The 13,992-nt window shown below is 45.3% G+C and overlaps 1 protein-coding gene across 2 annotated transcripts in view; it reads right to left on the reverse strand.

The window, feature by feature from the left end:
• The window catches only part of MDFIC (MyoD family inhibitor domain containing), a 202,635-nt gene that overhangs the window by 98,780 nt on the left and 89,863 nt on the right, over window positions 1-13,992 (reverse strand). For both annotated transcript variants that reach the window (XM_085653158.1, XM_085653157.1), the window contains exon 3: window positions 1-61. This exon is cut by the window's left edge and continues 65 nt beyond it. In XM_085653158.1, coding sequence (XP_085509284.1) covers window positions 1-61 — 61 coding nt within the window. The remainder of the gene's footprint in view (window positions 62-13,992) is intronic.

Raw genomic sequence — 13,992 nt, forward strand, 5'->3', positions numbered from 1 at the left:
TTCATAGAGGTTTGCTGTAATTCTCTCCCATTTAAAGTTGTACTTTCCTTTTCACATTTTTCTGAGATTTAGAATAAGAGAACATAGATTTACCCAGTTGCCTAGCACTGAACTATCATCACTACAAACGAATTCTGGCGGCAAATGCATTCACATTTTGCACCATTATCTTAATGCAAATAACGCGTTGACCTTTACAGCACATGTTCCCAATACTTTTGTTGAAATAAAACATGATTTTAGAGACATTTCTGGAAGTGAACTAGTTCATTTTTCCTAATATTTCTGTGAAACCAACTGATCCGAACATTTATTGCATGTTGCAAGTTTTCATCAATTTGCTCTAAAAAAACATTTACTTACTCACAATTACTATGGATTAGAATAATATCATCCGATGTGAGTACCTATGAGACTGGAAAATCAATCATTTGTGATAAATTCACCAACAGAGGATACCCGCAAGAAATCATAGCAGAAGCAGTGAAAAGGGGGCAGAGTGAAAAAAGAAGCTGACAACAACTATTGACAAACAAACAACAAAAGAAAGATACTAAAAGAATGATTTTCTCATCTACATTTTCGACAAGAAGCACAATTGTCAAAAAAAGGATTTTGAAACACTGGACAATGGTGCAGTCCGACCCCGACGATATATTCAGCCAGATACCAATGTTTGCTTTTGAACGATCTAAAAATAAAAAATATACTACACTCAATCAATGAAGGAAGAGATGACAGTGAATCAAACAAAGAATATAAGCACACAATTGCGTTCTCCAATTGCAATAACTGTGATAATATAATCGAGGGATCTGAGATAAACCATCCGTTCAAATGCATCAAAATCAAACTTAGAACGAACGTGACTTGCAAACCTAAGAACTTAGGGGCTCATTACGATAGTGGTAAAGCAGCCACCGGCAGCCTGCCGGTGGCGGATTCACCACCAAATTGCAGCTATTCCCACCTGCCAAATTATGATAGCAGGCGTTCTACTGGTGGACGGGAATTCCGTCCGCCACGGGTCTGCCACAGGCAATCGTTCCGATTGCCTGGCGGAACCGGAAAGCATACCCAGAATGGTGGCGGTGCCTAGCAGGCACCGTCCACCATATTAGGACGCTTCATCTCCGCCAGCGGTGGATGGCGGTTCAACCGCCATTCACAGGCTGGCGGAGATTGACTTTAGGGGCCCGTTGCGGGCCCCCATTGTAATGGGAGGGGGGTGTGGGTGCACCAGAGGGTACCCATGGTACCCCCCTTCATTTCCCTGCACCATGTGGCAGGCACCGCATGGTGCCTGCAAAGTAGTGCAGGGAAATGCAAGACCTTAATCTTTACCATTGCGGCGGGTGCTGCAGCCTTCAGCACCCGCCGCAATGGTAAACATGCCCAATGCGACCACCACGGTGGTGGTTGCATTATAATTCCATGGTCGGGACCACCGCCATATGCTCCCAATTCCCATGACGATGGTGGACGGACTCCTGTCCGTCGGCCATTGTAATGACCCCCTTAGTTTACATGTAAAATACCATGTGGCTTGGCCTGGCCTGCGTGGGAAAAAGTGAGCAAAAAATCAAGACAAGGATGACAGAACATAAAAGTAACATAAGAATGAAAAATTAGAACTAATCAGTAGCTGTAAATTCGGGCGTGGATTGGCTGGCCAAGATGGCTGACGCAAATCCGTAAAGCTTCACCGGCCAGCCCGACAATCGCCAGCCATCAGCACCATACACCACCACCCAAGTGACTCCCTGGCCGTGGCTACATTCCTCAAGTCTCCCTCTCCCAGCTGGCAGCCCGTGGGCTACTGCAGATGATGGCTGCGCGGCTGGGCTGAGCAGCCCCGGTGAACAACATGGCGGCGCGAAAGAGGCTGCCTGGACCCACTCAGGCACGCCGCTCACTCTCAGCCTCTCAGCATTGGGGACCTTGCCTCCAGAGCCCCCCCACTGCAGCTGGGGGGATGACCCACGCTGCCTCCCTCCTAAGACAACATTCAGCTGCAGAAAAGAGAGGCCTCCGGTTCCCCATGCAGCGCCGAAGGGTCCCGGAACTGTGGAACGACCCCCCCCAGTGAATGGAGGAACCCAGTACCGTAGCGCCGCCGATGGAGGCACCTGGAGTGGTATGCAAAGCTGACCATATCACGTGGTGCGGACGAGCACCGACCCACCAGGGAGGTAGCGATCACCAAGAGGCCTACTGTGCTGCCTGTGGGCCAGTGCCGGCCAACAAGCGGTGAGCAACAGGGCGCTGGGGGTGGAGGAGGTAGACGTAGCCTGCGCCACAGATGGAGACGCTCCCCCCTGCCCTCATGCCACAGCCCAAACGGCTTCCAAGTAAGCGCTGAACTCCCCAAGTTCCTAGGCGTGAGAGAGGCCTGCAAAGACCACGACACGGCTGGGAGGTGCCTTGACGTCGCAGTCAGGAGGCACGCCCCCTCCTCCTGCGGGTGAGGTGAGAGCAGGGGCAGTGGAGTGGAGGACCAGTGAAGTAAGATGGCAGAGGGGAGGGCACATGCTGCTGATATGGGGCGGTCCCCTGTTCCCACCGCGCTGCCCAACTGAAGGCCAACAGTGGAACACGCATTGCAGTGCATGCCCTTAGCACTTCACTGTCCCTGCAGCCCCGCCCAGGACACACTCGAGCAGACAGGGAGTGCAGGGGGCAATGCAGAGGAGGAACTCTAGACTATTTATGTACACTACACCGGTGGGGACTCGACGCTGCAGCCAGGGCGCACACTCACAGCCTCCAGCCCGGGGCTCCAGAGGAGCGGCACCCACTGCCGTAGGTCTTGATTGTAGTCACATCTTTGCCATTGGCCCAGCTGGATTGCCTCCCCTGCCCTGGCACTGCAAGGTCCCCTGGAACTGTACACTGTGGCAGGAGCGCTTGAAAGAGAATTTGCTTACAGCTAGGGCAAGTGCTTCCCCCCTAATCAATGTGGCAGAGACTTCTACCGGACCTGCTCTCTGCGGTGAGCATGGAGTGGAGCCCACCGGCATTTGCATGATGGGGAAACTGCGGTCGGTACTGTGGGTCGGACCTTGTTCTTGACGGGTCATCGAATGGAGTCGTCTCCATTGCGGCTCCTATGTGAATATAAACACAGGTTGAGGATGGCTATCTCTCTGACCTTACACCTACGCCTCCATACCTCCATTGACAGAGCAGCTTGCAGCCCTCCGGACCTTCACAGGCTGCCCCCTGCAGAACCACCACACTGGTGAGAACTAAAATTCAGAACAATCCTAAATAAACAGACAAGTGTTTATTTACAAGTTGATTGAAGTACACAAAACAAACAGGTATCCTTCATCACTTTACTTGAGGAATACGTTCATTTTTAAGACATCTTGCAACTATTGTGTAAAAATAGGACAAAATCACTTCAAAATTGTGCATTTCAGTAACAGGAAGAAGTGTTTCACCTTAGTACATCAGATTATATCACTGCATTGAGAAGTAATGCTTAAAAGTGATAGTTTTGAACAATGACAGTAGAAACATTCATGCCTCACCTACTCTGAGAACAATGCCAATAGTGTGCTAAGAAGCAAGTCAGTTGTCAAGTGGACTTTTCAGGGGGTCCCTTGGTTGTTTACCACATTATAGTTCATTGAATCAGTAACAAGAGCAGGTTTTATACAGAGCAGACCCTAAACGTGTGTATTTCAAAGTGCTCTTATATGTGATAATGAAGAAAAAGGAGGCGTGGTGAAATAAAATAATTGCTTAGGATCACACAATTTGGTTACGTGGGAATGCTGAGATTGATAGTAAGTTTCCTGTTTTCAAAATTGTACAGTTCTATTTCATTCCAATTCAATAATCAATACTTCCTTTTTACACTTAACTCTCCCAAGGTAATGATAGCAATTATGGAAGGCTTAACCTAAGGTGCGTTAGAAGGATAGCGATTCAGATTCAGCATAACACAATATTGTCAACTCTATGACTCTTCTAGAGACTAGGGGCTGAATTAAGAGGGCAATATGGACTAAAACCCTCAAAATAACTCCTTTAATCACTGACCACACCATGTACATGCTTCATTTCCTCAATGCCCACCTTCCCCCACAACAAAGCTTCACTCCCACCCTGCTGGCATCAATGTAGTCATTGGACACACTACAGACCATACTTTGTGGCCCCTGGGAAAATATATGTGAGTACCCATGCATTAGCTGAAGCACAAAATGAAGGAGAGTCAGTTTGTTGTGCAAAAACACCAGTTGGAGTGCAACCCCGCTACAATACATCAGGCTCTGTGGGTGCTCTTTCAGAGCTACTGCTCACTCACCTGCATAATCTAAATCTGAGATTAGTCTGGTGATCCACAATGCTATTGAAGTTACAACACAAACTGGGGGTAAAGTTAGTCTTGAGCTGCAGCAGAAATATTCCTACTGACATGAGGGCCAGGATTGACACTTGCTTACCTTTTAACTGTTGCTAATGCTGACCTCCATCTTCTTGTCTTACTGCCAGGAGAATGACTTCCAGGTGCAGAGAAAAGAGATGTCATGGCCGAGCCATTCTGTTTTCCCCTCCCACTCAGGTGGTAACAAGGATACACCAATTCTTTGCACCACATCTGGCTGCAGGGATAGGTGAAGATAAACTATGCATGCCTTGGGAAATATGGGAAAGTTCATATTTGTTTGTTAAGTTTGAGTTTACCCTAATTTGCCTGTGTGGCCATACATACACGACACCCCACCCATACTCTATATGCATATTTCAGTCAGGGCAATATATATTTTGGGTATCATAAATGGAACTGTACAGAAATGATGCCAGCTCATACTTAAAAGGAAGTGCACATTGTTTTCACCAGACCTATAGCTAGAAATGGGGGTCTCTAGTTGGCAGTGGTATGCTGCATGTCAAAGTAGGGACCTTTCCTTCTAGTCAGGGTAAGGGAGTTACAAACCCTAGATAACCCCTGTTCTCCCCCTTGGTAGCTTGGCAAGAGCAGTCCGGCTTATCTCAGAAGCAATGTGTAGAGCATTTGTACATAAAGCACACAGTAGCACAGTGAAAACACTACAAATGGACACCACACCAGTTTAGAAAAATAGCCAATATTTATCTAAACCAAACAAGACCAAAATGAAAAAATTCCAACATACATAAGATATCACTTTTTAAAGGTTTAAGCAAGTTTGTCCACTGAACTCTATGGATGCGTCGATTTTAGCACAAAATACAATTTATAGGGCAAAATCAGATGAACAACAGATGCGGAAAACACATGCGAGGCATCGATTCTGGAGTCCCAGGGGAATGGAGGCATCAGTTCTACATGCAGTGTGGGGTCGATTCCTTACTGCGAGGAGAAGCGATGCATCAAATTCCGACCACAGAGTTTCAGCTACTTACGGCATAGCTGGAGACTTGGTGCACAGTTGCAGTGTGGAATATTCAGCCACGCTGGGCCAATGCGGCAGCAAAACAGGCGCTACGTCAATTTCCACAGCCGTGGACAGGTGATGCATCGATTACTTCAGCCACATAGCAGGTTCTGCGTCGAAGTTGGAGTGGAGGTCTCGTACGCCGGAGATATGGTGCTCAGGACTCGGGCTGAAGTGATCTTGGACCTGCGCAAACAGATGCTGTGTATTCTTTGGCTGCAGCTCGGTGATGCATTGGTTTTTCAACCGCATGACAAGTTGAGTGGTGGGAAAAACAGGCACTGAAGGTCATCGTGCCGATTTTTTTCTTTCTGCAGCAAAGCCACCTCCAAGGGCCCGGAACTGGCAACACTTGGGAGGTCAGAACACCCAGCAGAGGAGTTCAGGGGAGATGCAGATGAAGTATTTGATGGCCCTGAGACATCCAACAGGAGGCAAGCACACACAAGCACTTGGAGTACCTTGATAAGCAGGATAAGAAAGTATAGTCCAGTCCTTTCTGTGCCCAAGACAGAATCAGCAAGCAGCAGGCCTGCACAACACAGCAACAAACAGGCTGGCAGTTCTCCTACAGCTTTTCTAGCTCTTCTTCTTGGGCAAATCTCCTCTTGATCCAGAAGCATTCTAAAATGTTGGGTTCTAGTTCCAATGCTTATACCCCTTTCCGCTTTGAGGTAGGCATATTTCAAAGAATAGTCAAGGCTCTGTTGAAAAAGCCTCAACTGAACCCGGACGACATGGCCAACTACAGACCCATATCGCTCCTTCCTTGTATCAGCAAGATGGCTGAGAAATTAGTGAACGTACAGTTATCCAAATTCCTTGAGACAAACAATCTCCTTCGTCAATCCCAAACAGGTTTCCGGCCCGGCCATGGCACGGACACTGCCCTCCTCTCCGTAATCGAGGAGGCAAGGTGCATCCTGGATTCAGGAGGATCAGTGGCAGTGATCCTCCTGGATCTCAGTGCCGCCTTTGATACTGTGGACCACCGTGTCCTTCTCCATCGCCTGGCCAGGGCAGGAATTGTGGGTTCTGCACATGCTTGGATTGACTCCTTCTTATCCGGTCGCTCATTTCAGGTGTGGGACGGCAACTCACGTTCAGACCCACTCCCACTTAGATGTGGTGTCCCTCAGGGGTCTTCGCTTAGTCCCACCCTGTTTAATGTCTACATGGCCCCCCTTGAAGATGTCGTGACCCCTTACGGGATAAAAATAGTAAACTATGCAGACGACACTCAACTTGTCGTCTCTCTGTCCCACCTGGATAAACACCCAGACAGCCTGCTGAACTGTCTCCAGGATATTCACACATGGATGTGCGAATCTTCCCTGAAGCTGAACGGTGCAAAAACCGAAATCATGCTCTTAGGCAATCAATGGACCTCCATCCCACCATCAGTTTGGCCGGTCGCCTTTGGTGAAATCCCTACACCAAAAAAAGAAATTAAAACACTAGGAGTATGGCTGGAACCTGACCTCACCATGAAGACCCAGGCAGCCAAAACTGCTGGAACATGCTTTGGCCTCTTGCGGTCAATTCGCAAGATTCTCCCTCTCCTTCCGCCCCTATCCAGGAAACTATTGGTCCAAGGGCTCATTTTAGCCCGGCTCGACTATAGCAACGCCGTCTACCTCGGCACACCTGAATTTACCCTGGCCAAACTCCAACGGACCCAAAACGCGGCGGCAAGGCTCATTAAGAACCTCCCTCCCAGAGCCTCTGCCAAGCCTGCTCTTAAGGCTCTGCACTGGCTTCCTGTTCGCCAGCGAGTAGAGTTTAAAGCCCTGTGCACCACCCATAAACTTATCAACGGTGTTGGTCCAGCCGCCCTGAAAAACATGATCATCCCATACAAGGCCCCCAGACTCCTTCGCTCTGATGGCGATCATCTGGCCACAGTTCCTAAGTTCAAGAAGGCTCGCACCGGTGGCCGACGCTTCTCTGTCAAGCCTCCGCAGAATGGAACTCACTTCCTCGCAATTTGCGTCTGGAACCTTGTCACGCCCTCTTCCGAAAAAAACTAAAAACCTTCCTGTTTCCCAAATAGTTCCCCCGGTCCCCTTCTCTTGGTTCTCACAAATTTATAGCGCGGGGATGCCTACGGGTCACCAGGCGCTCTATAAATCACTTAATAATAATAATAATAATAATAGTCTCTGTAGTGCATTGATCTTACCTTGCCCCAGACACACTACAAGGGGTGGAGACACCAGTATGAGAGGACAGGCACAGACCTATTCCAACTTCTCTCAACACTCTAGCTTAGGAATGTCCATCATCCTGGTGATTGGCAATCGTGATATGCAGGACACACCTCAGCTCCCTTTGTGTGACTGTCTAGAGTGAATGCACAAAGAGCCCAACTGTCAGTCTCGACCAGACGTGGATTTCACAGGCAGGCAGAGGCACAGGATGGTGAAGCAAGAAAATAGCCTCTTTCTAAAAGTGGCATTTTCAAACACACAATCTATAAACCACCTTCACAGAAAGATGTGCCTTTAGAGCCTGAGATCAGAGAACCCAAACTCCAAATCTCTTCACAATTGAAAGTTACACTTGTAAGATGTAACAAGGCAGCTACAGTGATAACATATGGGTGAGATAGTCCTTGCAATAGGGAAAAACTAAATAGGCAGTATTTCGCTATCAGGACATGAAAAACACACCAGTACATGTCCTACCTTTCACATGCTTAACACCCTGCCCATGGGGGTACCTAGGGTCTACCTTAGGGGCTCCTTACATGTAATAAAAGGGAAGGTTTGGGCCTGGCAAGTGGGTACTCTTATCAAAGAACAACCTGAGCTAGTCAAGTCAAGTCAAGTCAAAAGAACCTAACCTAGGGGAATGGGAGGTGTCAGAAATCAACTTGATTCTGAAATTCACCAATTTGAAAGAAAGGAAAAGATTATCTCTTTCTTGAGTCCCCTCACTCACCAGGGTTTCCTCACGGTGACATGCTTCATCATTGGGGTCCTCCCAGTCCTCTACGAACTGGGGCGTGCTGCGACTTACGGAATACGTAGGAGCACTAAAAGTCAGAATATGTGTAGTGCAAGTGAAAAAGTGGAGTGGGATAAGGAAAATTAAAATAACCAGCTAGTGGGCCAAATAAACTTTATTGATGCTCTTAGCTGATAGGTTTAAAAACGGGGTAATGTGCTAAAAGGCCCTAACTATAATGGATAGGTGTGCCTAGCATATAATCTGGTCAACTAGTTTCGAGCAACCCCAGCTCTTCTTCAGGACTACACCGGGACCAGCCCAGTGTAAAAGTGCCACTCCTAGTTAACCTAAATCAGGTGCAAAATGTGAGACGCTGCAACTATAAGGCATGCGTTACAATTAATACATACGTAATGTACGTCAGGCAATATCTGTAGGATACAATAAAACAAATGTTAAAGGGAAAGAAAATGTCATATGTACTGTTATCCATAATAATTGTGAGCACACTACACCCAAGTGTTCATACACTTTAGTCTCTGATGTGCCTCTTTGTGGTTTAAAAACAAGAAAGGAACAATAAATCACTTTCTCCATGCCGGCGTTTGTGCTGAAAAGTGAGTCGACAATACAAAAAACTAACGTGTCTGACACTACATATAACACACATACAAACATACAAATGACGAAAAAGGACATTACATACTTTTTAAAAAGCAACAATGTGCCTCATGGTCAACGGAGGGGGCGTGGCGATCTCGTACATCTAAGAAAAAATGTAAATGAGGCCGTTACGACTGTGGCGTGCTCCAAGAATGCCTACGGCTGTTGGCTGATGAACGCAATTATCTAGCAATACAACATGACCCCACAGAACGTCTACGGATAGAGATCGCTAGCCTGGTGGAGGAATCCTTGACAAATGAGTGGATAAGTAAAAAAGAAGCGGATTTCTTGGAAAACAAAAAACCTATAATCCCTTACTTTTACACAATTCCCAAAATACATAAATCAATGGAAGCGCCCCCTGGCAGACCAATTGTATCAGGAATAGGTTCCATCCTGGAACCACTATCTAAGTTTGCAGACGCTTTCTTGAGACCTTTGGTCCAAGCAACTGAAACATACCTACAGGACACAAAGGCAGTCCTCTGTTTAATCAAGGACCTTGAATTCAACCCTTCAACCAGTATACTGATTAGTTTAGATGTAGAGAGCCTCTACACTAGTCTCCCGCATAAAGACACTTTAGATATCCTGGAGGAGGTACTTTTTCAAAGTAACTGGGATTACCATACACCCAGCCATGTGGTCCTCGAGTGTTGTCGCCTGGCCTTGACTGAAAATGTCTTCCAATTTAACGACTCTTTGTACAAACAAACCCACGGTACCAGCATGGGAAGCACATTCGCGCCGAGCGTAGCAGGACTCTACGTATATCACCTAGAGAAACAAAAGATTCTCCATCAGCATAACCCGCACATCGACCATATAAAACTATGGAAAAGATATATAGACGATGTGCTCTTGATCTGGGAGGGGAACGAAGAAGAGGCTGAGTTCTTCCTAGTCTGGCTAAACCAACAAGACCCTTTCTTGAAATTTACTTGTACTATGAGTAAGTCCAATCTGGTCTTTCTAGATCTCAACATAATAGCACATGAAGGACGTGTAATCACTACTACACATTTTAAGCCCACAGCAAGAAATTGCCTACTAGTCTATGACAGCTTCCATCCCAGGAGTTTGAAAGACAATCTTCCTTTTGGACAATTTTTGCGTCTGAGACGCAACTGCACTACACGCCAAGACTACAACATTCAAGCCAATGATCTCTCTCAGAAACTGATACGACGACAATATCCACAACATCTTGTGTCCAGAGCCCGAAAAAGAGCTTCAAACAATAACAGAGAGGCACTTTTGGAAGATATACCTGAGACTAGACACACAGATCGCAAAAGACAAATCTGTATTACCACCTTCAATATTGCATCTAACCAAGTAATCAAAATAATAAGGAAACACTGGCGAACCCTGAACAGTGGAGGTTTAGATTTACAAAAACCTATGTTTAGCCATCGGAAAGCTAAAAATCTGAGGGACTTTCTAGTTCATACTCATCCCAACCCTACTAAAACCATGGGTCCTCTACGTTTGCTCCATCCACTACCTGAGGGCCATTACCCATGTAGTAACTGTAGTGTATGTCATTTAACTAAAGTGACAAAAACAGTAACCTACAACAATGGAATGACATGGGACCTTCGATCCTTCACCAACTGCAATACAACAGGGGTGGTATACCTGATTACCTGCGTCTGCAACCTTCACTATATTCACAAATACAACTAACAATAACAATAACAATATGTGGGGATGACCACAAGGAAGGTGAACACCAGAATAATCGAACACCGGAGTAACTTTAGGTGTAAACGCAACAACACAAAAATGACCACTCATTTTTTGGAAAAACAACACACACTTAATGACCTTAACTGGGTCATTCTGGAACACGTAAACAATCACCCAAACATTGAAAGAAAACTACACGAAAAAGAACAACGCTGGGTGTTTAAGTTACGCTCCGACAGCAAGGGTTTAAATGATGATATACCCTGGGGACAATTTACCTGACATTGACATCCACTGCATATGCCTTAACCCTACTGTGCTTCCAAAGCAGTCTCACTCTGAACATCGTAGACACCCATTGAACCTCCTCACATCTATTACACCATATGTCAGTTTTGTGATTCTAACACGTTGCCCATTACCTTGCCAGTTTTTGGTTGACAATAACTCCCCTACCCCTGATTATTAATAATTCTTGTCCCATGATAGACACTATATCCTTGCAGTCTATCTTCTGATATGAGGTCAATAAAGTTTTAGCAAAAAAAAATTTTCCAATGCTTTTTTCCCCCAATCCGTCAAGGCCGCTCCGTAGTGACAACGCACTGCTCCCCTTGATCATGATCACCATACATGAGACATCATTTGCCTTCTGTAAGTTAGTATTTATATCTCGTCACGCCATAGCGTATAGTCTAATCAGATACTAACATTGTGTCTCATTATTTTCTTGCAAAGTCGACCCAATCCAAAATGGCCGCCCCCGAAGGGTCTCTGATCACGAGCCCTCCTCGCTTTCCATGCGAGAATTTCCTTTGATAACCAGCTCCATACCGGAGACACGCCAGAATGCGGTCCGGTAGGTTTTGGCTCCAGTAGGTGTTATTGAGTGTGGCAGTCCACGTACAAGAAAGTGATAGCTCTATGTTGGACCTCCTAACCTACCCGCTACGCGGAGAACAACCATTCTTCCCGTTTTTCTCCCTAAGGGCGAACCATTAACTCGGAGCACGCCACAGTCTTAACGGCCTCATTTACATTTTTTCTTAGATGTACGAGATCGCCACACCCCCTCCGTTGACCATGAGGCACATTGTTGCTTTTAAAAAGTATGTAATGTCCTTTTTCGTCATTTGTATGTTTGTATGTGTGTTATATGTAGTGTCAGACACGTTAGTTTTTTGCATTGTCGACTCACTTTTCAGCACAAACGCCGGCATGGAGAAAGTGATTTATTGTTCCTTTCTTGTTTTTAAACCACAAAGAGGCACATCAGAGACTAAAGTGTATGAACACTTGGGTGTAGTGTGCTCACAATTATTATGGATAACAGTACATATGACATTTTCTTTCCCTTTAACATTTGTTTTATTGTATCCTACAGATATTGCCTGACGTACATTACGTATGTATTAATTGTAACGCATGCCTTATAGTTGCAGCGTCTCACATTTTGCACCTGATTTAGGTTAACTAGGAGTGGCACTTTTACACTGGGCTGGTCCCGGTGTAGTCCTGAAGAAGAGCTGGGGAAGCTTGAAACTAGTTGATCAGATTATATGCTAGGCACACCTATCCATTATAGTTAGGGCCTTTTAGCATATTACCCCGTTTTTAAACCTATTTCATCTAAGAGCATCAATAAAGTTTATTTGGCCCACTAGCTGGTTATTTTAATTTTCCTTATCCCACTCCACTTTTTCACTTGCACTACACATATTCTGACTTTTAGTGCTCCTACGTATTCCGTAAGTCGCAGCACGCCCCAGTTCGTAGAGGACTGGGAGGACCCCAATGATGAAGCATGTCACCGTGAGGAAACCCTGGTGAGTGAGGGGACTCAAGAAAGAGATAATCTTTTCCTTTCTTTCAAATTGGTGAATTTCAGAATCAAGTTGATTTCTGACACTTCCCATTCCCCTAGGTTAGGTTCTTTTGACTTGACTAGCTCACGTTGTTCTTTGATACATGTACTGCTGGAGGGTGAACCTAACCGTGAACCTCTATTTCCCCCCATTTTTTGATAAGTGGGTTCTCTTGCAAGGTCAACATGGCAGTTTAAAACTGCACTTGCAGACACTGCAGTGGCAGACCTAATACAAGTTTGCAGGGCTACTCGTGGGTGGCAAAATCAGTGCTGCAGGACCACTAGCAGCATTTGATTTGCATGCCCTGGGCACACACAGTGTACTTTCCTAGGCTCTTACCAGTAAATAAAATATGCCAATCATGGATAACCAACCACCATTATATTTTAGACAGGGGGCGCTTGCACTTTAGCACTGGTCAACAGTGGTAAACTGCACAGAGTTAAAAAAACATCAAAAATAAAGTCCAGCTTACAGTCAGAAATACAGGAGGCAGAAGCAAAAAGACCAGGGAAACCACACCACGGCTGCCAGGTGTAACACCTATTAACAGATTTCTTGATTAAAAATGGCATTTGAGCAATGACAAACTATATCGCAGTGATCAGAAGGTCAAATCTGTGTGCTTTTTTAAACCATACTAATATATCTACCACAAAGGTAAGAACACAATTTCACTGTAACACGTTTCTTTTTGGACTGTTAAGTATGTAGATAAGCATGAGAACACAGACAGGTAGATAATCCAATAACCTTGTACAAAATCGGGAAGATAAAAAGAAGCAATGTACCATACACAGTCTCAGTCTTTAATGTTATTTTGTTTCCTTTCCTTTGTCTGTGTATAATCTTCCTTTAGAATAACCAACCCCCGCCCTCTTTATTTGTTGCCACCATCTTGTGTTTGCATGAAACCAACTTCTACAATGCTCAACAGAAAAACCTGTGTTGACTGTGACTGAATCATAACAATAAATCTACAAATACTATTCTGTAGTGCCAGAATGAAGATCAGAAACACAAGCCTGTTTTTCCAATGCAAGTTGCACATTGACTGCATTGAATGGATGTTTCTTTAAAAATCATGTAAATGTGACAGACTGTGAAGTATTCACATCCTAACCAGTTAACAACTGTGTAGATTTTCTGAATGCATTCCTCATATATCTCATTTTCCTATTGCTTCTCCAAATGAAAAGGTATATCTTCAATGAAAAAAACAAAGGTTATAGTGATGTTATAGTTGGGTGAACATATCAGTGCCAACATAATGTTTTGAACTAAAAAAAACAGAAATTCACAAGTTATATTTAGCAGAGCTAACTGTAACTTGCGCCGCCGCCATGCACTGCTTATGACCTCGCAAGTTACATCACTATTGA

This window comes from Triturus cristatus, chromosome 4_1, assembly GCF_964204655.1.
Source record: "Triturus cristatus chromosome 4_1, aTriCri1.1, whole genome shotgun sequence".
Taxonomy (NCBI): Eukaryota; Metazoa; Chordata; class Amphibia; order Caudata; family Salamandridae; genus Triturus; species Triturus cristatus.